Source organism: Syngnathus scovelli, chromosome 1, assembly GCF_024217435.2.
Source record: "Syngnathus scovelli strain Florida chromosome 1, RoL_Ssco_1.2, whole genome shotgun sequence".
NCBI classification, from domain to species: Eukaryota; Metazoa; Chordata; class Actinopteri; order Syngnathiformes; family Syngnathidae; genus Syngnathus; species Syngnathus scovelli.
Genome location: NC_090847.1, coordinates 25,266,825 through 25,287,995, shown reverse-complemented (window position 1 = coordinate 25,287,995; position 21,171 = coordinate 25,266,825). Strand labels below are relative to the sequence as shown.

The window sequence follows — 21,171 nt, the reverse complement described above, 5'->3', positions numbered from 1 at the left end:
GGCAGCAAAAAATCCCAAAAAGTTTTAACGTTCATGTTTAGTGTTGTCCCAAACTGTGGTGCAGCAGCGCCCTCCGGAGGATGTGCAATATCAGAACTGTCTTGTTAATACGAGTAATAATAATACATGGCTTCCTTTTATGACTAATGAGCCAGTGTTGTTTGAAATTATTTTGATGTACTGCACTGTATTAGGTAGACACTTAATCTGTATTCGCTTATTAAAAGGGTATTTCCTCCATGGAGGATATAATTTAATATTATTGTAATATTTATTTGTTAGTGGTACAAGATGGTGGCATTTGACAAAACTGTTGCTTTGTTTTTTTTTAGGCGTAGAATCTAGTGTTTAGTTATCCAGTAAATGTATGTTTATAATATTTCTTTAAACCCAATTTTGAAGTGACCACCTACATGCACTTTTCATCAGGACCACTTGAGGTCAGTGTGCATGCATTTTATGTACGATATTTCCACGCGCACAGCTGTCCGTCATGACAATGACAGACAGCAGGCAAGGTTTCATTATGCTCTCATTATGCAAATGAGTGTTCCCGCATGATAACAGTATGTTTGAAAGGGTGTCATCTGTATTAACATTTATTAGAGCAAAATAAGGTTGAAAAGAAACTGGCATACCCATTACGTTATGCTGGTTTAAGGTAATCAACTTTGTCTAATCAAAGTGTATATGGGGTTTCATTTCAAGACCTTTGTTATCAGGAAACATTGAAAACCTTGCATTCGGAAGCAAACGTTGCGCTTGTACTAAAATAAGTTTTTATCATCCGTTTTAAACCCCCCCCCCCCATAATTTAAAAGTTGGATTCTTGAAATTTTCATGCTACGCTCACTGCTGATTTGACCTTTTGACAATTTATTTATCTGTGAAACGGTGACAATTTTTTCATTCTAACTGCACAAGTCAGACCACAAGGCCGCTGACACACGGCTTGTGTGATTTCATTAATTTTTGCGGAACTCAATACAAATGCCGCATTCAGGGCCATTTTGCCTTACCCGCTGTAATGAATCACCGTGTCAGCAGAAAGCCTGCAGCTTGAATAAACTCGAGCTTACGAGGCAGCAATATGTGTGTTCCGTTCATGACTGGCGTGACAAAAGCTTGACAGACGTACGTAATGGGAAAGAGCTGGCGGGAGACGTTTGCATTGTTCAGCGACTGACAGCTCATTCCCAAATGGATACGTTTTTTTCATTTTATTTTATTTTTTTTTACATTTCTTTCGTCATCATCATGCCTTACGCCGATATGTGGAAGAAATGAGACAAGCTGAATTGTAACACACACAATGCTGCCCATATCGCAATTCCTTGGAACATCGGATTTAATTTCACTTCCAAATAAGTCCTTAATATCAAGACTTGCTGCGGTTATGCTTCTGAAACAAAAACGCTGCAACCTGATTTGAAGTTCGACTCAACATTATTTTTGTAATATTGCATTGTAGCAAGCAATGCTATGATGCAATGACATCATTTGTAACCGCAAAGTTTTTGTGCACATTGAATTAATTAACATTTTGAATGGCACACGTATAGTACTGCCAATATACCAACACGAAGATTGTGCCCAGATAACGAAAGCTGCGGCGGCCTCAAGGCATCCAGTCAACATATCCTCCCCAGTAAGAGCCTGATAACTGGCAGGAAATCGAAGCCACTTGGAATTTGGTCTGCTTTGGAGTGAGGTTAGCTTGGATTGAAATGTGTATTGTCGGAACTCCCACCCTCTCAAAACCCGCGCTTCAAAATAAACACGATCAGCAATTCAAATGAACTAGATGCTGGCAGAAAATGATTTGAATCCAATTAGATTTATTCATAGCAGGGATTAGAAATGGACAGAATGCCAAAAATTAGTCCATCGATTGATTAATTGCATCTGTTGCTGAGGAAGATCAGGAACTGTGACTTGAAACTCCAAACTTCTGAGATTTCAGGTCGCCTGCCTGAAGTTGCAGTTGAAGATGGTGTAGATGTCTGGGTTGGGGAGCAGAACTTGAAGAGGGGGTCTGGAAATGATGTGGACTGGACTTAAAACGGAAAGATTTTAGGTTGCCTCGCAAAAATATACTTTTTCCACAAACTGCCTGTGACACTCTGGAAGGCCTGTCTGAAGTTACCGTAGAAGATGGTACAGATGGGCCATAAGGAGCAGAACTTGAAGATGGGGTCTGGGAAGAATTGGAACCCAGGACTTCAACTGGAAACATGAGCTTTCAGGTTGCCACCCTAAAAGGACTTTTTCCATGACTTGCACAAGATCCTGTGGAAGGCACGCCTGAAGTCACGGTTAAAGATGGTGTATATAGCCGGGTTGAGGGAGCTGTTGCAGTACCCGATCCAGAAGAAGAACTTAAAGAGTGGATCTGGAATCTTGCAAGAGTCTCTGCACACGCCGTAAAGACTGTAGCTGAAGAAGAACGGGAACCAGCACACGACAAACACCCCCATGACCACAGCGAGGACAAAAGTGAACCTCTTCTCCCGGGCTTGAGAGAGCTTCTTCAGCGCAATGGAGCTCCTCCGTTTCCTCCTGGAGGCAAAAAGGTCCATGGCTTTGTTGCTGACTCTGGAGTCGCAGGCGGCCTCTTTGGTCAAGGAGCTCGTCTTGGGGTTCCCTTGAGGGCATTCTGGTTGCCTCCTCCCGCCTTTCCCCTCTGATGATGAACTGTCGTCCAGGTCGGCTTCCTCCGTGTGTTGCCCCTGAGTGGCTGTCCGGTGACTCGGGGTGGGCGGACACTGGCAGTGCCCGTTCTCTGTTTGAACGACCCCGCTGTCCGGCCGCCTCTTCTCCGACATGCTCCTGGTTCTGGTTTTGGCCACCTGGTAAATCCTGACATAGACCAGGATCATGATGAGGCAAGGAGCGAAGAAGGAAGCTACGCTGGAGGAAATGATATACCAACTGTCGTCATTGAGCTCACACTGGGGCTGAGCGCTTCTCTCCTTGTTCCTCTCCATAGACAACAACGGTGGAGAAGAAATCAAAGCAGATATGAGCCACACAATTAAGATGATGCACTTAACCCGCTTGGGAGTCCGCTTTAAATTATACTGAACCGCTTGTGTGACGGACCAGTAGCGATCCAGGCTTATTGCGCACAGATGCACGATGGAGGACGTGCAAAAAAGAACATCCAACGCCAAATAGATCCCGCACCAAACTTTGCCAAAATACCAATAGCCCATGAGTTCATTGGCGAGACTGAACGGCATCACCAGAGTGGCCACCAGGATGTCGGCCGTGGCCAGGGAGACCAGGAACAGGTTCTGCGGGGCTTTGAGCGCCCGGCTTGTCAGCACGGCGATCACCACCAGCACATTGCCCACCACAGTGAACAAGATGAGGAAACTTACGAGGGCAGCGATGCTGGCGACGGCCGCCGATGAGTAGCCGTCGGACGCGTTTAGCTGGATGACCGTGTCCAGTCCGGTGCTGTTGAGCCAATCCATCCCGGCGTCATATTAATAATAACAATAGTAAAAAAAAGTCCCGCTATAATCTGTGCACACCGAAAGGCAAAACATGCAGTGTGATGTGCGCGCGGCGCGGGCGCTCCCTCCCCCGCTTTTTCTCGCATCCCAGTGATGCTTGGTGTACCGCCCCTCCCCTCCCCTCATTTCCTTGACTCTCCTCTTGTCTACTGACAATCTTGAACAATTGATTATTGATCCTTACTCATTTAAATGGCTCATGCTGCGAGATCATTGTGCCGGACAAACACAATCAAAATAAACCAAGTACCTGGATCACCTGTTTCTTTGAGCGGTGGTTCCTAAACTGTGGCTCGGGGTTTTTTTTTTTGGTCTGTTTTCTTCAGTGACAGTTTTATACTCATGTTCTCATATTTTATTCTCATAAATGTGTACAGCATAATATTTCAACTTTTTCTGATTTTTCAATACCGTGAGTGTAAAATCAACACTGAAACGCGAATGGTATCACTTTAAAGAACCTGGCAAATGACTCCCTGGTGCCCGTTGCTATCGTCATCGTTTCCCGAAGTCCATTCTGCCGTCTGGTGGTGGTTTTCCTGGACCCCAGTGGAGCCCAGCGCATTGATTCTGTCGCCCTCTTCAATCCATTATCACAATAGTGAGGTAGCTTGCGGTCATTCCGTTCTGCATTTGATAAGCGGCTCGCAAAACAGCCATTAAACTTTGCAATTATTCCTGAGAGCGAGTGAACGCTCATCGATGGATTTTCTTAATTTTCCTTTGGAACGAGAAAGACAAGTGCTACAAATGGAACTTGGTGTCGCTCAGTGAGCCTTTTCTTGTTCTTCTCGAGTTGCGTCTTCAGTTTTGCCCCAAATGTGCACGCCTGTTAACTGGCACCAGATCGAGAACGGCCGCCTGTTTAGTGCAATTATGTAACCGCCGGCCAGACAACCACAACAACACATTTCACCTGCTGGCCAGCAAGGAGCTGCCAATAGAAGAGAAAGTAGCTTCTAGCTTTGATATCGTGTGAATGCTAAGAGACAAATATTCACAGTTGAATTTTTTTGCCGTGGCGAGATGTCAAAATATGAAAAGTGTGAATGCTGAGACACGAGCAGTCGCACCTCAGCTGCTTTGCGACAAGCTGTTTATTCTCACAATTTTCAAATTGTTTTTCCCATGATATTGCGGATTTCATTCTCACTTTGTGAGCCACCTTTAGCTGACATGAGTCCAGTAACCGGTCAGGGGGGATGGACTTTATTGGGTTTAGAACCCTGCGGGCTTTAACCATTTGTGACTTATCACTTCTGACAAACCGCTAAACTAAATTGTCTTGTGCATGTCACCATCAGTGCAAAAACACACAAACAAAAGTCTTTTTTTTATTCAGTTATTTTAATGTTTCACTAGCATGTTTTTGAATCCAGGTAAGGATACAAAACGCTAGGGATAAAGAAGTGGTGTCATTAAAAATTAGCATTGTTTTACAATTCTCAAAATGGCAGCCCAAAATGTACTCTTCTGCCCATAAATATTCTGTACATGCATGGTGGTGTTATACTTTGCAATCCACATCAATCTCATGTATACAATTTATTTACAGATATGAAAAACACCATTTAAGATAAATATTTTTAGTAAAAATGATTAGGTAGGCACACAGTATTAGGAACAATAGTACAAATACGACTACGAACACAAAACACTTTTGCGTTTTGCTTTTGGAGGCTGGTCCTTGAGGTCAATGCGGCGTCCCTTTCCTTCTCCTCTCCAGGGTGTGCAGGCCCTCCTGGCGACCCAGAGCATGCTGGGTACCCACCTTGTGGGCGGTCTCCGTGGCAGTGATGTCAATCTGGGCATATTTGGTTGAACCCTTCCCTGTCCACACACAGCGTAGAAAATCTCTGAGTACAGCACGTCATGGTAACTTAAGGCTCGCAGCTCATATTTTGTCGCCAGAAGTCGCTTTTATTGGTAGCTCTAACACATAAACCGTAAATGTTTTGGAGTAGCTACAGTCCAATTGTTATCTGTTTTAGTAGTTTCGATTCTACTTGGTTTTGTCTCTCATCTTGGTTTCTTGTGGTTTTGCTTGCACCTGTGCTCATCAACCTGGTCCCTTATGTCGTTCATACAGCCCCCCTCAGCCACTTGCGCCTTGTTGTCACGTCTATTTGCTTGGATTTGTTCCCGAGTCACGTCGTCTTTCCTTTTGCAGTTCTTTTACTTTTTTGTTTGTCATTTTTTGTCCATTTTGGTTTTGATTCCTTTAGATAGTTTATTCTGGACGCAGACTTACTCTGTCCAGGCGTTGGTCCCACAGTACCCCGGGTGCCGGGTTCCTGCAGATCCAACTCCATGTAGTTGAGCTGCTTCTTAGACGTTGGACTCACTGGAATATTAACGTACGTCACGCCGTCGCCGCGAGACCTTTCGGCGAATGAAGTCTCTGGAGGGTGCGCCAACGCTGTCCCTGCAAAATGGTTCTTGTGAGTTTAGAAGTTGTTCAGGTGGCATCAACAAGGCAAGGGTCTAAAACTACTGCCCACTTTCCTTTTTTTTTTTTCAAGTTTTAGCGTGTTACTGCAAATAAATCAAAGTGAAGAAATTGACCCTCTAAAGTTAGAGAACACCTCTTCCATGATATTCCTGGATCTTTTACTGCTTGAGAAATCAGAAGCTGTTTTCATCTCTACCCTACCTCTGACTCACAAAAATCAACGATTTATTGTTGTGTCGAGGTGTTCTAACCGTGTTACATATGAATTTAAACGTAGCCATTATCAGCAGCTCTGTAGCAAAAAGCCCAGAGGGACACTCTACAAGAGGCCATTAGACGCCGGCAGAGCCTTTTGGCCATGTCTAAAAGAAGCCTTGAAACCTAATTGATCCTTGCACAAGCGCGGCGTCTGTAATGGCTGCCATTATAGCGAGTGGCTTGTACCCACATCGAGCATACATTGGTGGAGCGTGGCGAAATGTCAACTGCTTTTGAGGCAAAAGCTGATCTAATGAGAGGCGCTCGTTAAAACGTTGAATAATGGTACTATTTTTAGTGTATTTTAAGTTGTATAATGGAAATACTAGAAGTAGAAATAATCGGTTTCAAAAAACTAAGTGGTTGTTTTCTAGGACCACATTGAAATCTCAAATCCAACACTTTGCTGTACTAGAAGTATCAACATCTACTCTGTTGAACTTGTAACTATAACGTGGTCATCGTTACCTTCCGTCTCTTGGAGCAACTTTTGCGGACTGCAGATAACCATCTGTTCGTTTTTGCTTTTTTCTTCGGCCTGTAAGACAAACGCAATGAAAAATACTTTTGAAGTCAGGAAGAGTGTCGAAAGACAGCATGGACAAGTGTGTGCTACACAAATTTTTTTTAAATATGCTACGACACGATTGGAGCAAATCGCAAAGTGCCAATTTACTTAGTTATCAAGGCAGTTTTAGAAGTCTGAAGGACAATAAACATAATACAGTGTGACACATCAGCTGTTTATTGCTGTTAATAATAAATATAATTCTAATAATTTGTATTTAGGAGTTTTATATTGGCCTACCTCAGAGTTTTTATCTCCTCTGCTCTCCATGATCTCATAGGCAGGATCAGCTCTGTGCTTCTCCCCTCTGTCAGTGGGTCGTTTGTCTGGCGAGGGGTGGGAAAAAAAAAAATGTCGGAAACCTTAATTTTTCTCCAGCAATGTGTGATGCATGATTCCTGAAATGAATAAGTATCATACAAAACAGCAGCACAATATAGTCGCGCACACTCGTAAGTTTTCATCAAGAGAACAGGAACACACTCAAGCAACATTCCAAAGGGATATTCCTTTTAGTTGTGAGTAATGTTAAACATTGCAAAAGTAATTGAAACCACAGTTTTAAATCATTGCATTACTAAAAGAAAACATCGAATGTGATTATTTCAAAATACACATGTATCCGGGGAGTCTGCTTCCTTTCTAAATATTGGATAAAAGGTCCAAGAAAAATATCCATGGTTCAGTTGGAGAAGAGAGAAGAGGCTGCAAGAGCGCAGAGGAAGAGAGGCCTCTTACCTTCACTGGGCAATGCCTGACCGTTCGTCTCGTCATTCGGACCGTCGGTCTGAAGAGTGTCAGAACTTTTTTCTTCTGCGCTTTTCTTTAGGTGCAGCCCAGTTAGAAAGGTCTGCACACTGAAGATTCTGCTGCGGCGGTGCACTTCGGCAGGGGTGCCCGGCAGTGGCGGGCGGAAACGAGCACCGCAGCACTTGGAACAGTTTTCGTAAATGACGTCAGTCGCTGGTGCTTGGGAGCCAAATAGTGGTGGAGGGTTGAGGTGTAATGCAGGGCTCATGGCTAAGTATAAGTTACCGCGGTTGGGATTTGATTTCTTGGGTGCTCTGGGATGATGAAGGACCTCAGCTAAAAGGCTTGCTAGTTTTTCCCGTCCTTTTTTGGCAAGTGGTGAACCCTCACTTGTCCTGTCTGACCTGCGAACTAGAACAACAATGCTGGCATTGCTTCTGCGTGGTGATTTGTCAACACTTTGACCTGCTGGATGGGAAATATCACTCGTAGCAAGCAGGAACACATTCTGATCACGAAAATGTCTTGTAGTCATGCAGATGTTCATGCATGCGAGGAATAAAAACACGAGGCGGTGTGCAAATATAACTGCTCAGTGAACCCCTGCATATTCGTGGTTGGGTTTTCACAAATTCACCTATTTTCTGTTTTTGTGCTCCATTGGGTTGCATTATGGTGTCAAGGAAGTGAGTTGAGGAGTTTCATTTAGACATAAGCAGCTCTTTGCCATCCTCTTGCGTCATCTCTACAAAACTTTGGGGAGTGACGACAATTACGTGTGGATTTTTGAATCCCTATCCCCAGCGAATAGTGGGGGTTCACTGATTATCAGGTGATTGTACCTACCCGGTAATGCAGGTATTGCTGCAGCACTCGCAGGGTTGATGGACGTACCCTGTGAAATGATGTGAAACATTAGGATTCACGACAATCACTTGGTGGATGAAGTGTTGTCAATCTTTAAAACAAGCCACGACGGCATTTCCGCCTTCTGTGGTATCCAAAAATTAAGTCCTTGCACTAACTATGGCATGGCCTACAGAAACTCCATGAGGAAAAAAAAAGATGACTGCCTCACCTGAAGTCCACCGCATACTGAGCAGATGGTCACAATGGTTTTGGTTGTGCTGGACTCCGTGCTGTCACTAGAGGGTGCCCACTTTGTTTTCCTGCTCAGTGAGCTCATTGTTTTGAGGTGACCCTCAGAGCCCCCCTTTAAAGACTCTGTTACAGGATCAGGAGAATCCTTAGATAAACTGGAGTAATCCTGTGCCAGACTCCTGGGAGTGTCATACAGATACCTGAGTGAGGTTGGTACTTTGTACTCGTGTTCTGAAACATTGGGGCATGAACAAGGGCTGAGGTCTTGAGCCAAGTGCGGAGGCAGACAAAAAACTGAGCCAAAGTCCTCACTAGCGCTAATGTCCAGACTTCCCGTGTATGAGGAGAAACTTCCAGAGTAAGAGGAATGACTACCAGTGGCAATACCGCTGTCTAAGGAGCTCTGGCGACCGATTTCCTGTAGCTGCCTGGGGTCTTTGATTCCAGAAGCGTTGCCGCTGCCCTGGTTGCCCAATTGCTTTTCCACACTCGCCACTTTGTTGCCAACAACATTGCTATCAGCGAGGTTACTGCCGGATTCGGTCCAAATGGCCAAACGGCTGGAAACGCTGCAGTCTGATTGGCTGGTGTCTGAGGTGTCCGAGGAACCGGATATGCTGCGGTCATCGCCTCCGGGGGATGCACAATACATGGACGACGCTGCAAACACGACATGTGTAAGGGTCTTTAATCAGCAGCTCATACATAATGCAGCATCTGTTGCAAGCCGCGTAATAACAACGATAGATCACAAGTGAGTGAAGCGAAAGACGGGTTTAATTTGTACTGTGATGGACTGTTGCACAGCAAAATCACTGCGGGTGCTGCAAACAATGGAACTTGCTAGGAATGGTCATTAGCGGTATTTACCTGTGCTGTTCCGATTGGAAAGCATACTCAATCGCTTCTCCAGTTCCCGTGTCTCATGGTTCAGCCTCTCCTCAGAGTTGGTCTGACTGGTGTTTGGATCTGTCAAAAAGAATGACGACCAGATGTTAGCAATTGGACTCATGCTATTTTATGACATGCAAGCGTGCAACTAACTAAGAAAATAAATTACCCACCCAGCTATCCATTTGTTATGGACAATCTGTGATGAGCACATTAGTCCATTAACAGAACACTGCTCGATTGTTGTTCAAAATTATGCCTACAGCTGCTCGCCGTAGGCAACTACAGCATGAGACTCCAAACCCTCTTGAGAGGACCGGTACTACAGCCCAAGCTGTGTTGAGTTGAGCCTGGCTGCATCTGCTCAGAACTTCTCGACCTCTCGCACAAAGTTAGTGTTACTTTTCTACCACAGTGAAAGATTTCAAAACAACCACCGTTTAAATCCAGTCTTTCCAAAGCAAGGAGTTTTATCTTCTTCTGAATGCTCAGGATCATCCCCTTGCGCTTAGTCCACTGTGGCTTATATCAAAACCAATTGTAGTCTGAGATGTTCCCATTAGCCAATCCGAGCTAAAGAGAATGAAAATTGTGAGACTGCTTAAATATGTCTTTTTTTTTTTTTTTTGAACTGCTGATTGACAAGCGCCACTGTAATCAATATGCACAACGTCAATTGAATTCGCACAAAAACACTCCTAGCCTTTGAAGCTTAAGGCTTTGAGACCACATGTGCAAGTAGCATGTCCTTGGAGAGGGTCACGCGGGGCGTTTGTGCAACACAACATGGTTTATTAATAGTGCTGTAAGCTTTTAGCGCCACTCCGCGACCATGTGAATGACTCTTTTATATTCTTTTAAGTCTGCAACATGTCATTGAAATTCATTTTTTTCTACTTTAGCACCACATTCAAATGCATACTACTCACAAGAGTGCTTTTTTGTCAATCCCCACCATTAATCCTCACAAAAAGGTAAGTTACCATTGAAAATACAGTCAAGGACCAACCAGGACCCTACCGAAGTAACAAACACAAGGCTCATAATGGAAATGTATCAATCTATGTTAATGAATGAAATGATCTGGCGATATTTGTTTTCATTCCGGTTTGGGGGCTCACGCGAACCAACCAATGAACAACATTGCAGAATGCTGTTGGGCTGATGGTACACGGATGCCTCAAGTGATTAGGAGGCTTTGTCTGCTCCGCTCGTGTGAACCCCTCGCTTCTATTTATTCTCCGACGGGAATAGGCTGCACTTAAGCGTAGAGATATGGAAAAATGAAGAATATCCACAAGCCCCCGCAGGTGACTCGAACACATTTACTGTGATGTCGGCAAGAACATTGGCTGTTGGAAATCGGAGAGGTGTTAAAAGTGGACAGAATGAGAGCGGTGTTAAATGTGGTGTTAAAACAAAACCAAGTTGGAAGACTTTAAACTTGCACATTGTTGTGGAGCAAGCTTGTACTCTTTGTAGGCTTGGTGAAGTGTCCCTACTCTTTGGTCCTAAGCGTACTACTAATCAAACTATTGTTTCTTCTTCCTTCTTCCAGAAGGCGTTACAGTATACTGAAAGTTTGAATAAGCGTCCTTGGGTCTGTTTAAAGGCAAATGATCCTGATTCGTGTCTTCAAAATGTCAGATTGTCTTGCTTCAGTTGATACTTTTGAGTTGCAAGTCGACTAGCTTTCTTGAGCGGAATCTGTTAGACGTTGGAGCGTTCACTTTAGTACTAGCAGGTTCTGTTAACAGCCAACTCCCAACTGAATTTGTTGCTGTAACAAGTTACCCAACTTTGAGGTTTAGACAGCTGCAGCAACTTCTGGTGGTGCTTTGTGCAGCCACTTTTAATGCCACAGAAGATTAGCCAATTATGAAAAATCTGTTGCCAGTCGTAATTTTGTGGCATCAATTTTGTCCACTGTGGAATCATTTGGGGAAGGGAGCACACTGAGTTGTAGCTCCAGCGTGTGGGATGTGGCTAATATCTGTTGGCGCTGAGTCAAACGTCTTGACTGACCTGGCAGGATGGGCTGCAGGCCAAAAGGTCCCCTCGTAGGAGAGACGCCTCGGACGATGCAGTCGAATAAGAAGCTGATCTGCTCGCTTTCGGAAGACGTGAGCAGGAAAACACCAGCCCCTGTGGAGTGCAAGTGGAAAACTGTTCAATGACAGGAACTTTGACAGCATTTCAGACCATTTATAAAAATATGGAATTCATTGGATTTTCAGTCTCAAGTTTTTCTCGGAATGTTTTCTGCAACATTCTGGAGTGTCTCTGACCTGCTTGTGACAACAAACCTGTCACCCATAAATGGTCCTTGAGTCAACACTGCTTTGGAGACCACCCACCACGTCAGGACAAGACCCTTAATTAATTGTACAACTGACACTTGCCATCATTGAATGCTCAACTCAATTCAAGAAAGTGATTATCTTGTAGTCATTGTTTTTAAGAATACTTATTATAATAACGCCGGAATGGTTGACTTAATCCAATTGTGCCTTTGCTTATCACCACAAACGCACATTGCTAAGACAATAAAACGGAGCCAATGAATGACTCATGCCCGTGGGGGTTGTTTTTTTTTTTACAAGACTGAATCATTCCTTGTAAAACATGTATGCCAGCAGATGTTCTCCACAATCCTTAAACTACAGCAACAAAAACAACTTTCGCAAAGGAGTTCCTGCACCTCCATATTTGGTAGACTTACAGTAGCCACATCGCGTTCCTCCCTCAAAGACAAATCCATTTGGTACGGGCCCATATCGACGCAGGTCCGGAAGGTTCCAGTGGCCTAGGACGACGGGGGATGAGTCTCTGACAAGAGCGAGCAAGTTGTTGCACAAGTGAAGGGTTGCCGGTCCGCTCTCTAACTTTGTTCCTGCCAAGACTCCGACGCTGAATCTGTGAACTGGGCCCAACAGACAAAAACAGACAATTGTGGGAAAATGTCATAAAATCTCGAACTCATATGGTTATGCAATACATGTCAAGGATACATCTGGGCATGTCTGCAGAGATTTTTTTTATGACCCCACAATTACTTCAGCATGGCATAAACCTTCCTTTCCATTAGTCCGTTTATTGTTGTTACCATGAAAATGAGGAAATGTCAACCTTTTAAAGAAAAGCCTTGGCACATCCACCCACCGACAGGCAGATGACATTTCGACATGCTCCTCTCGGTGGGATTAAGCGGTCAAGTGCACACACAAAAGACTGAAAGGTCCTCGAATGTAACCATTAGTACCCTCCTTAACATTCAGCTGGACCGCCGCCACCAACTGAGCCGGCCATTGCTATTAGTGGCGCCTCTGAGTTTCTCGCTTACGTAACATACAGTATAGTGTTCCTATATAGCACATAGAGCAACCAGAGCCTTTAGAATCTGTACATACCACATTTTGTATTGTTGACTCCTGAATTGATTAAGGAATGTATCAAATTTCCAGGTGGGCTCGTTAATGCTTAAAACTTGCTCTACCATGGTTACAACCTGCGACGATTCAACAGGTTCATTCTTGTCGTCTTGCAATCCGGAAAGGTTTGATTCTACATCTTATCAGGTGAGCTCTTGTCAACAGCTAAACTTGAGCTCGAAAGGTCCAAACTTAGGGACTGGCGAGCAAGTAAGATCCTGTAAATGCTTAAGATCGGACCTAGTATTCAAAATTACGTCCATGTCATTTTATGAGCCTTATACAGAACGAGTCAGCAGGGTGACAAACCAGCAAATGTATTCATGACAACTTCTAAAGTTGACCCAGAAATGGCTGATGCTATGACCAATAAGCAAGTGACCTCTTGGACTGTTTAACATGATCTTAGAAAGGTCTCAATCTGAAGATGTCCCACACCGCACGGCCTCTTCTCACCTTCTCCCAAGCTGTAGCGCAACCGGGCTTCCCAGGCCTGCAGAGTCTCCTTGCTGTCGAACCCAAGCAGAACCGTCTGGGTCAGACAGAGAATGGCCAGTGTGAATGACGTGCCTTCGCACCACCGTCCGCTTTCCAGGCCGCAGATCTCCTCAAGAATGACTCCGGCCCGCTCCTTGTTCCCTTCGACTTTGTCCGACTTGTCTTTAAAAACGAACAACACGAGGCAATCTGGAGGCGTCAAAAGAGTCCGTGTGAGTATGTGGAGCATGCAGTCACAATCAATGTCAATTTACAACTCATGTTGACAGCTGCAATAACAACCGGCATGAAAGAGCCGACCAGAGCCAAGTGACATTTTTTTTTCAGGAGAACAAAGTTGCCCATAATGCGGAACCTAGACGTACGTAATCCAACAAATTCTTACAATGCAAACACTCCACCCTGGCATGTTTGAATATTTAAAGGTAAAAAAAAACCTCAAGTTGTATCATTGCGACAAAAAAAATGCTAAATTATGAGGAATGGCATTTTTATGAGAATAACTGTCATTTTCAAGCTGTCATATTGTAAAATTTAAAAAGTGATTTGACGAGAAGAAAGTAATAAGGGGAAACATTTTGCCATTTTACGAGAATGAAATATGAGAAAATCGGCAGTTTGATCCTAAAAAGATTTAGAATACATGTTTAGTTTTTACCTGCTACAGGCGATGGCTTACGAAGAACGATCCACCTAGTTTTCCACTGCCAAAGAAAAACACCCCAAAAAGTCAGACTTGTTTCATCAAAATTCCACCATCCACCCCCAACCCAATAAAATAAAATAAAATAAAGCTTTACCTTTTTACCGTCTTTGAGTCTGGCATATCCCTCCACGACAACCGAATCGGTCATCTTCAGTCATGGTTCCTGACAGCTGCACAGTTGGCTGCCCCAATGAGGTGGGTCACTTTCAAAATAGCTGCAGCGCCCTCGCTCGCTCGCTAAGCCAGCCCCACCCCCACCCTCACCCCGCCTTTGAAAAAAAACAACAACAAGACCAGCATAGAAAATGGCATGGCCACCCAAAGTAACGCATACTTTGCATGCCGGTGCATCGTAAAAGTTTGAGCAAAACTAACCCAACACGTGGCTCATACTTAAAACTTGAAATTTGAGTTGTCATTTATCAAATTATATGATGGAAGTTGTAAAAAGAATAATGTAGTACAACAATAATGCAATTTTATAAGAATAGATTTTTATTTTCCTGTGATATAAAATATATCATCAATTTTAGAGATGTGGTAAATGTTTACTTCCAAAAAAAAAAGTATTCAGTCTTTTATTTCACAGTGGGGAGAAAGGTCATTGATTATCAACAAAACATAAAAATACTATTTTTAAACTAGTCACAAATCTCCTATCACGTCTTCTTGGCTTTCCGTCTGATCACGGAATTGATCCAGTCCAGGTAGTTGGCCACTTTAGTGTAAACGCCGGGTTTTCCTGTGCGGCCGCAGCCCTCCCCCCAGCTGATAATCCCATACAGGAAACTGACGTCGTCCTTCGCACAGGCCAGCGGGCCGCCAGAATCCCCCTGACGAAGAATGCGTGCCATAATTACATTAGCCAAGACAATAGACCTTTGTCCACATAGCGTTGCAATAATAATTACTAATTGCTGATCTCACGCTAATTACTAATCGGCGGCATTTTGGAGAAATTTCAACATGGACCCACCCCCAAAAAAAATTTTGCCAGCAGGACAGATGTCACCCTCTTACCTGGCAGGCGTCCACGCAGCCGTTGAGGCCAGCACAAATCATGTCTTTGGTCACGTGGTTGCCATACACCTCTGGACTCTTGCAGGTGTCATGGCTGATCAGCCTCACTCCCGCTTCCTGCAGGCTGGAATAACCATCTGCTTCTGTTAAATAGAAAAAGAAATACAGTTTGGTCATCTTTAGCTATATGGTGGTTCACCTACTGTATCTCAGTTCATGGAACACCAACGGCGCCACGTCGGCATTGGATTTGATAGAACAACAATTACAAATGTAGAACTACAGGATTTTTCTCTTTAGACTTTGAATTTGAGGTGCCTCTAATGATCTAACTTCCATCATCTTGGCATTTATCGCCTTCATAATCAATGAGTCAAATTGAGTTCCCCTCTAATCTTTGTCTTCCACTCACTGCTGATCACAAATACAAAGCAAATACAACGCCGCCATCTTCGGGGATCCTTTAGCCATTACATTGGTGTACAAATCTGAATTTCATAGACAAGCTGGGTGAGACCGTCTTTCAAAAACGTACTTGATAAATATTTATGCGAATGGTTGGATTCCAGGATACAAAAAGAAACGTTCACAGCAGTGAATGACTTCTGAGTGAGAAGAAGAGGCAGAGAAGGTGCCCAACTAGTCTCCAATAATTGGTGGACATTCTCAAAGTTTAGAAGAACTGTGCTAATTTCATTTAAGTTTTGCATTGTAATTAGCATTAACATTCTAATATACTATGGTCCGGTTGTTGTTTTTGGCAAATACACAATGTTTAATTCTCTTGGTTTAACTGTGTTACATTTTGTATTTCAAGTTACAGCGTGCGTATCGTTCAGATTTATTCCCAAAGTATGTTTTAAAAATGTTGTGTTTCAGAGTGTGTATGATGTCACTCACTCTCATGCATGTGTCCCCAGCCACTGATGGCGCAGCAGTAGTTGTCTGGGAAGGTGACGCCTGTTTCGGGAAGACAGATGGGCCTGATGAACGGCGTCCGCTTCACACATTGGCCGTCTTTCTTCTTCAGTTTGACGAGAACTGGCCCATTTGGGGGAGGTCAAGAAAACAAACGGTAAGCTTTTTGACGGGAGGGACGCAGCTGCTTAGTGACGTACAGCTGTGCACCCACACTTGAGGTCATTTACTTTGTGTGAGTCATCACTATGTGATTACCAATGTCGTGGAGCGTCGGGTTGAACACGGAGAACTGTTTGGGAAAGATGTACTTGTCCACTCCAAAGGTGCGCGTGTCGGGACTGCTGACGTTGAAGTGCTGCTGGCCGAGTACGACGCGAAGCTGCGACAGCAGCGGGCTGAGAAAGTCACACACATGGTCACATGGGTTCTTTGTACATTGGAGTTAAGGTGGCGACATTTCTGGATATAGAGCGAATATGAAGTCTTAGTTCAAGAAACAAGACGCTCCCATTGGAGTATGTAATGCTCGTATATAGAAGAAGCGGCTGACATACTTGCGGAAGAAGCAGTGGGCCGCCGAGACGACCCAGCAAGAGGCAATCAAGGTTCCGGCGCAGAAGTCTGACTGCCCGATGTAAATGGCCACCATCCAGGGGTGGCTTCCCGGCAGAGCCGAGTTTCCTCCCATGATCCTTCCCCTGGCCACGGACACCCGCTTCTTGTGCTTTGTCCCGCACTCCGGATTCTTGGCTGGCACCGAGCGGGCCGAGTCACCCGATTCGGTTTGCGTGTTGAACATGTTCATCCTACGAGAGGATGCTACGAAAAACAATGTGGTGGTTATCGCTGAAATGTCTTTACGTTCATGCTAAAAATTGCAATATTGTGTTTTTTTTTTTTTTTTTCCCCATAACCATATTTTTCTGTGTGTGAACTCACACAGTGGCATCTTGCAGGAGGGCACTGCGCAGTACTCCCATGAGATGGCGCCCCTGCTCAGAGTGTAGCACCATGGCATCTTGTCGCCATCAGGATTCCTGCACGCACAGGTATGTTCTGATTCTATTTTTATATTTGAGACTAAAACTATTATGTTCTTGCCAGTCAGGTTATTTGTAAAAATGTATTTTTAACCAAATATAATAGAGGACTTTTTTTTATTCTCCCTTTTGTTGAATAATATAGTAAAAATGTAACAATTTGAATATTTTATTACTGTCTATAAGTAAGACAAAATAACACTTCCTCTCTGCCTTGTTTTTTAAGTATTAATCAGAATGCCATGTTTAGAAATCAGATGTTTTGTGCACTGCATTATACTTCGCTTCCACTAATTGTACAAATATCAGGAGAGTTTAATTTGACTATATAATACAATATACATCATCATAATCCTGCGGGGATTTTACATTAATGTGCTATTATTAACGTCGGTCTGTTATTTTAAATTCAACAATTCATTTCATATTAAATTTTCTCACTCTGTTACAAGCTTGTTCCTTTTTTTTTTTCTTTCGCCGTTAACAGATGACATAAGCATAGGAAATGAGTTGGTAGGGTTGCGCCACATACACCCATAACGTACACACACCTGCAGTTGGCATGCTCCCCGAGGCCCCTCTGGGGTGCGGCAACTACCGTGCCCACATGGAGCTCGTTGTAAAGCAGGTCCGAGTTCCACGGCAGACAGCGGGCGCCAGACGCCGTCGTGGACACCACGCCTCGGTAGCGTGTACCCCGACTGTTGTAGCACTCGCTTTCTGGCTCTGTTTGGGAGGGGGGGCGGGTGCTTTGGTCAGTAGACAGTAGGATACTGGAAATGGAGTCGGAAGAAAGAAAGGTTCTACTCACTGAAGCTGCAGTACGGTCCGCCATAGCCGTGTCTGCAGTTACACACTTTCTTGCGAGTGGCGATGATCATCCGGCACGTTCCGTCATTCTGGCACGGGTTCGAGCGACACACTAGCATATGCATAATGCATAAAAGTGTGTTATGTCAGAGATAGATTAATGTGTCCCTAAATGTTGTTTCGACGCTGATTTCTGTAACGTTTTTCCTTTTTTCTAGCACATCAGGGTTCTGGGGATATTTTTTTATTTTACGTTTGACCTATAAAAGCTTGTGAGGATTTTAGCTTTGTCTTGCTGAACCTAAATGTTAATTCATAAATTTGACAAATTATAATACACATTACATTATTTTAATTTATTATTAGGAAAACAATATTTGAGATGTTTACTTGCTTCACTGCTTTAAAAAGATCTAAAAATTTGCTAACCAGCTTTCACGTTACTAACGTTGGCATTTCAATGGTATTTTCCATTTGCGTTAGTATTAAATTTGTAAGGCAACGTGGTTCGCTTGTTTTAAATACACAAGATGTCTTTTTGCGTTCTGTTTACTTTCGATCATTCGGATGATTGACCATGAAATAAGGCGGCGAGGGCCCGTTCAATGATGCTTGACGCTTTAATCAGGGTCCTTTTTCCTCCCGGTGTAAGACAAGTATTGCTCGCAGGAGCGTGAAGGCACCTCTGCGGTTTTGTTCCTTTTTGCTGTAAATACCCATGAACCCACCCACCTCCAATGAACCTGTGGGTGTGTCTCAAAATACCATTCCTTAGTCACAGTGAGTCATATAATCTTTCTTTTCTTCCTTCCCGATCAAAGGAAGGGTGTGGGGCCTGTTTAATATCTTGGCCATTTCGTTTAATATGCAGTGCCGTAGGTGTCGGTAACGAAAGCAAACAAGACAGCCGTGTCGCGTGAGCCTTACGCATGTAGCGGGCTCGTCGGCACTCGATCTTGCCGCCGACGCACGTGCACTGTTCCACGTTGCGGAGGTGAATGCGGCCCCAGGAATCTCCGTCGTCATAATGGCGCAGGTGTACGGTTTCGTAGCACTGTTCTAAAAAAACAAAAGACAGCAGAGGCAACAAAGCTGAAAGAAACAAAAAGAAACCCGACTGTGCAGTTCTGGACTCTTTTTTTTTATTCCATAGTGTACGTTATCTATTCCTTACAGAGCAGTAATTTGCCGTGTTGTTGTTTTTCATCTAAAATTTGTATTCAAAAAATTTTCTGCACAGAGTCAGCAGTCTTGCATTTACCATTTGAACAGCAGAACTCAGAAGTTGGATTGGTCTACGTTTGTGCGCCTTTTGACTATTCAGCGCTTACGTCGTGAATAAAAGTACGTCTCCCCGCATGCGGCATACTCACTGCGCTCGCAAAGTCTTCCGGAAAAGCCGTCAGGACACGAGCACTCAAACGTGAGCCCCTCTGGGATCAGCGTGCAGATGCCACCATTTTGACACGGCTTCAAACGACACGGATCGGTGATTCTTCGCGACGTGTGAACGGTAGCTGGAGAAAAAAAGCACAGCAACTGAAAAAACTAAATATTCATATGTATATGATATTCAGAGAAGATTGGAACTGTTTGGCTTTGTGTAGTTGCTTGGGAATCAATGGTGTGTGTTCATTTTTAATGATAGCGTATATGCTAATGCTAACCATTGGGTTGTCTTCGCTCCGGCGCACAGAAACCCCATTTTCGGTCCCGGTCGAAATTAGGAGTAAGAGAGCACCTGTGGGGAAAAAAAAGAAAAGAAAAGCACATGGTTCTCTTTTGTGGAACTTTCCATCATTTGTATTTAATACAGAGCATAAATTGGCAGATGACGCGTTCTGTTAGACCACCTTGAGGACTCACCACGGTCTCGAGGTGAGGACGGTGATGCAGTGGTGATGAATTCTTCCGCCCTGGCGAAATGGAATCGCACATTCTTTTCCAGACGTGGTGACAACTGTTAATAAAAGTTTAAATGTTCCTCTCTTAGAATTCTCATAAGATATTTGTGAATCCTTATCGCTCAGCACCACCGCTGTATACTTTTGGAACTTGTGTTCCCACTTACCGCGATATATTTTGCCAATGTAATGATTTGTGAGAAAGTTTTCAATTTTTCAATTTAAAGGCTTGAAACTTGCCATTTCCACAAATATTTTTTTCTCGTCTTCCAGCATTGCATTCTCAATTTTTTCTTGAGAAGGTTTGTCTCGGCGCTGAAGTGCATGAACGTTACCTTTTTCACTCTTTGCAAATGGCACTTTGGAGATAACGGTCTCGCGAGTCTGAAAAAAAAAAGTGCGCACGAGATCACAGAAACATTTACATTAAGCCTTTTTTTTTTTTTTTTAAATGTGTGCTCTACTTACCCCCTGTGTGCTGAGAACAAATGGAAGAAAAAGTAAAAGCCCGTATGTCATGGTGGAAGTATGCATCGATGCGCCGTGGAAAGGAAAACAAAAAAAAATGCCTTCACGTCATGTGTGGAAGTTGCAAGCGTCTCACTGCGCTTTTACGCGCGTGGCTCCCTGCAAGTATTATCCTGCCCCGAGTTGAGTAAATCCCTTGCGTCATTGGGCTGGTCTACATACTGGTGTATTCCGCCACCACCGCCTCCCGCCCGGTGTTTCCCCCGTGGACTCTCTGCCTTGCCTCAATGCTAAAAAGCCCCCACATAGACCTGCATTGGGGGACGAAGCAGGAAGGTTGGGAGGGGGTGGGAGTTGTGGGTGTGCCCTTGTATCTTGTTACCCTTGTATCCCAAATCATCTTTTGCCATTGGAATGAATGGAAAAGCAACTAATCTGTTCCAGCACAAACCCCCAGTCTTTTCTCAAATAAAAGGCAATATTTGACAAGAATATAGTTGCATTTAAACACTAACCGGTTAGAATATCTTCAACTGAATAAACTTTGACTTTAATATTGTAACAATATGACTTCAACTTGAAAAAATTTGACTTCATCCTCCCAACATTGCTTTTTATCCTTACAGAATGTTTTTGTTCTGTTAAAAATTACAGCTTTATTTCCTGTAAAGAACAAAACCACTATCTTCAGTACCGTACAACTTTTGTATTTGGCTACTTTTCATTAGGTTTGATTAGCATTAAAAATCTCCCCCGTACCCCAAAAAGGTTAAAACCCCTGCGTGTATGTTTTGGGGCCATTCCTGCAGGGACATGCTCCATCCAAAAAAAA

General features: G+C 43.8%; 3 protein-coding genes across 5 annotated transcripts; all 3 read right to left on the bottom strand.

The window, feature by feature from the left end:
- Window positions 1-1,819: 1,819 nt before the first annotated feature.
- LOC125992553 (alpha-2 adrenergic receptor-like) lies at window positions 1,820-3,573 on the bottom strand. Its single transcript, XM_049761700.1, has one exon. The coding sequence runs from the start codon at window positions 3,477-3,479 to the stop codon at window positions 2,256-2,258; it is 1,224 nt and encodes a 407-aa protein (XP_049617657.1). The 5' UTR covers window positions 3,480-3,573; the 3' UTR covers window positions 1,820-2,255.
- A 1,257-nt stretch (window positions 3,574-4,830) lies between these two features.
- On the bottom strand, window positions 4,831-14,402 carry LOC125992098 (protein Dok-7-like). Of its 3 annotated transcripts, XM_068652410.1 has the most exons (14): window positions 14,271-14,402; window positions 14,129-14,174; window positions 13,551-13,659; window positions 13,429-13,481; window positions 12,264-12,464; window positions 11,567-11,686; window positions 9,521-9,619; window positions 8,628-9,310; window positions 8,396-8,444; window positions 7,538-7,960; window positions 7,040-7,125; window positions 6,700-6,769; window positions 5,773-5,946; window positions 4,831-5,351 (listed from the first exon to the last, which is right to left on the bottom strand). In XM_068652410.1, the coding sequence occupies exons 1-14, from the start codon at window positions 14,322-14,324 to the stop codon at window positions 5,215-5,217; spliced, it is 2,304 nt and encodes a 767-aa protein (XP_068508511.1). In that variant the 5' UTR covers window positions 14,325-14,402; the 3' UTR covers window positions 4,831-5,214. The 3 variants fall into 3 exon arrangements, with proteins under 3 accessions (XP_068508511.1, XP_049616650.1, XP_049616661.1); XM_049760693.2 differs by having other exon boundaries at window positions 4,832-5,351; window positions 13,429-13,659; XM_049760704.2 differs by lacking the exon at window positions 7,538-7,960 and having other exon boundaries at window positions 4,834-5,351; window positions 13,429-13,659.
- A 248-nt stretch (window positions 14,403-14,650) lies between these two features.
- Window positions 14,651-20,660, bottom strand: LOC125992249 (hepatocyte growth factor activator). The gene is made up of 14 exons (XM_049761109.2): window positions 20,340-20,660; window positions 20,207-20,255; window positions 19,834-19,927; window positions 19,635-19,708; window positions 19,341-19,484; window positions 18,895-19,026; window positions 17,969-18,079; window positions 17,709-17,883; window positions 17,057-17,154; window positions 16,672-16,936; window positions 16,373-16,512; window positions 16,097-16,237; window positions 15,197-15,339; window positions 14,651-15,009 (listed from the first exon to the last, which is right to left on the bottom strand). The coding sequence occupies exons 1-14, from the start codon at window positions 20,403-20,405 to the stop codon at window positions 14,836-14,838; spliced, it is 1,806 nt and encodes a 601-aa protein (XP_049617066.1). The 5' UTR covers window positions 20,406-20,660; the 3' UTR covers window positions 14,651-14,835.
- Between the last annotated feature and the right edge of the window lie 511 nt (window positions 20,661-21,171).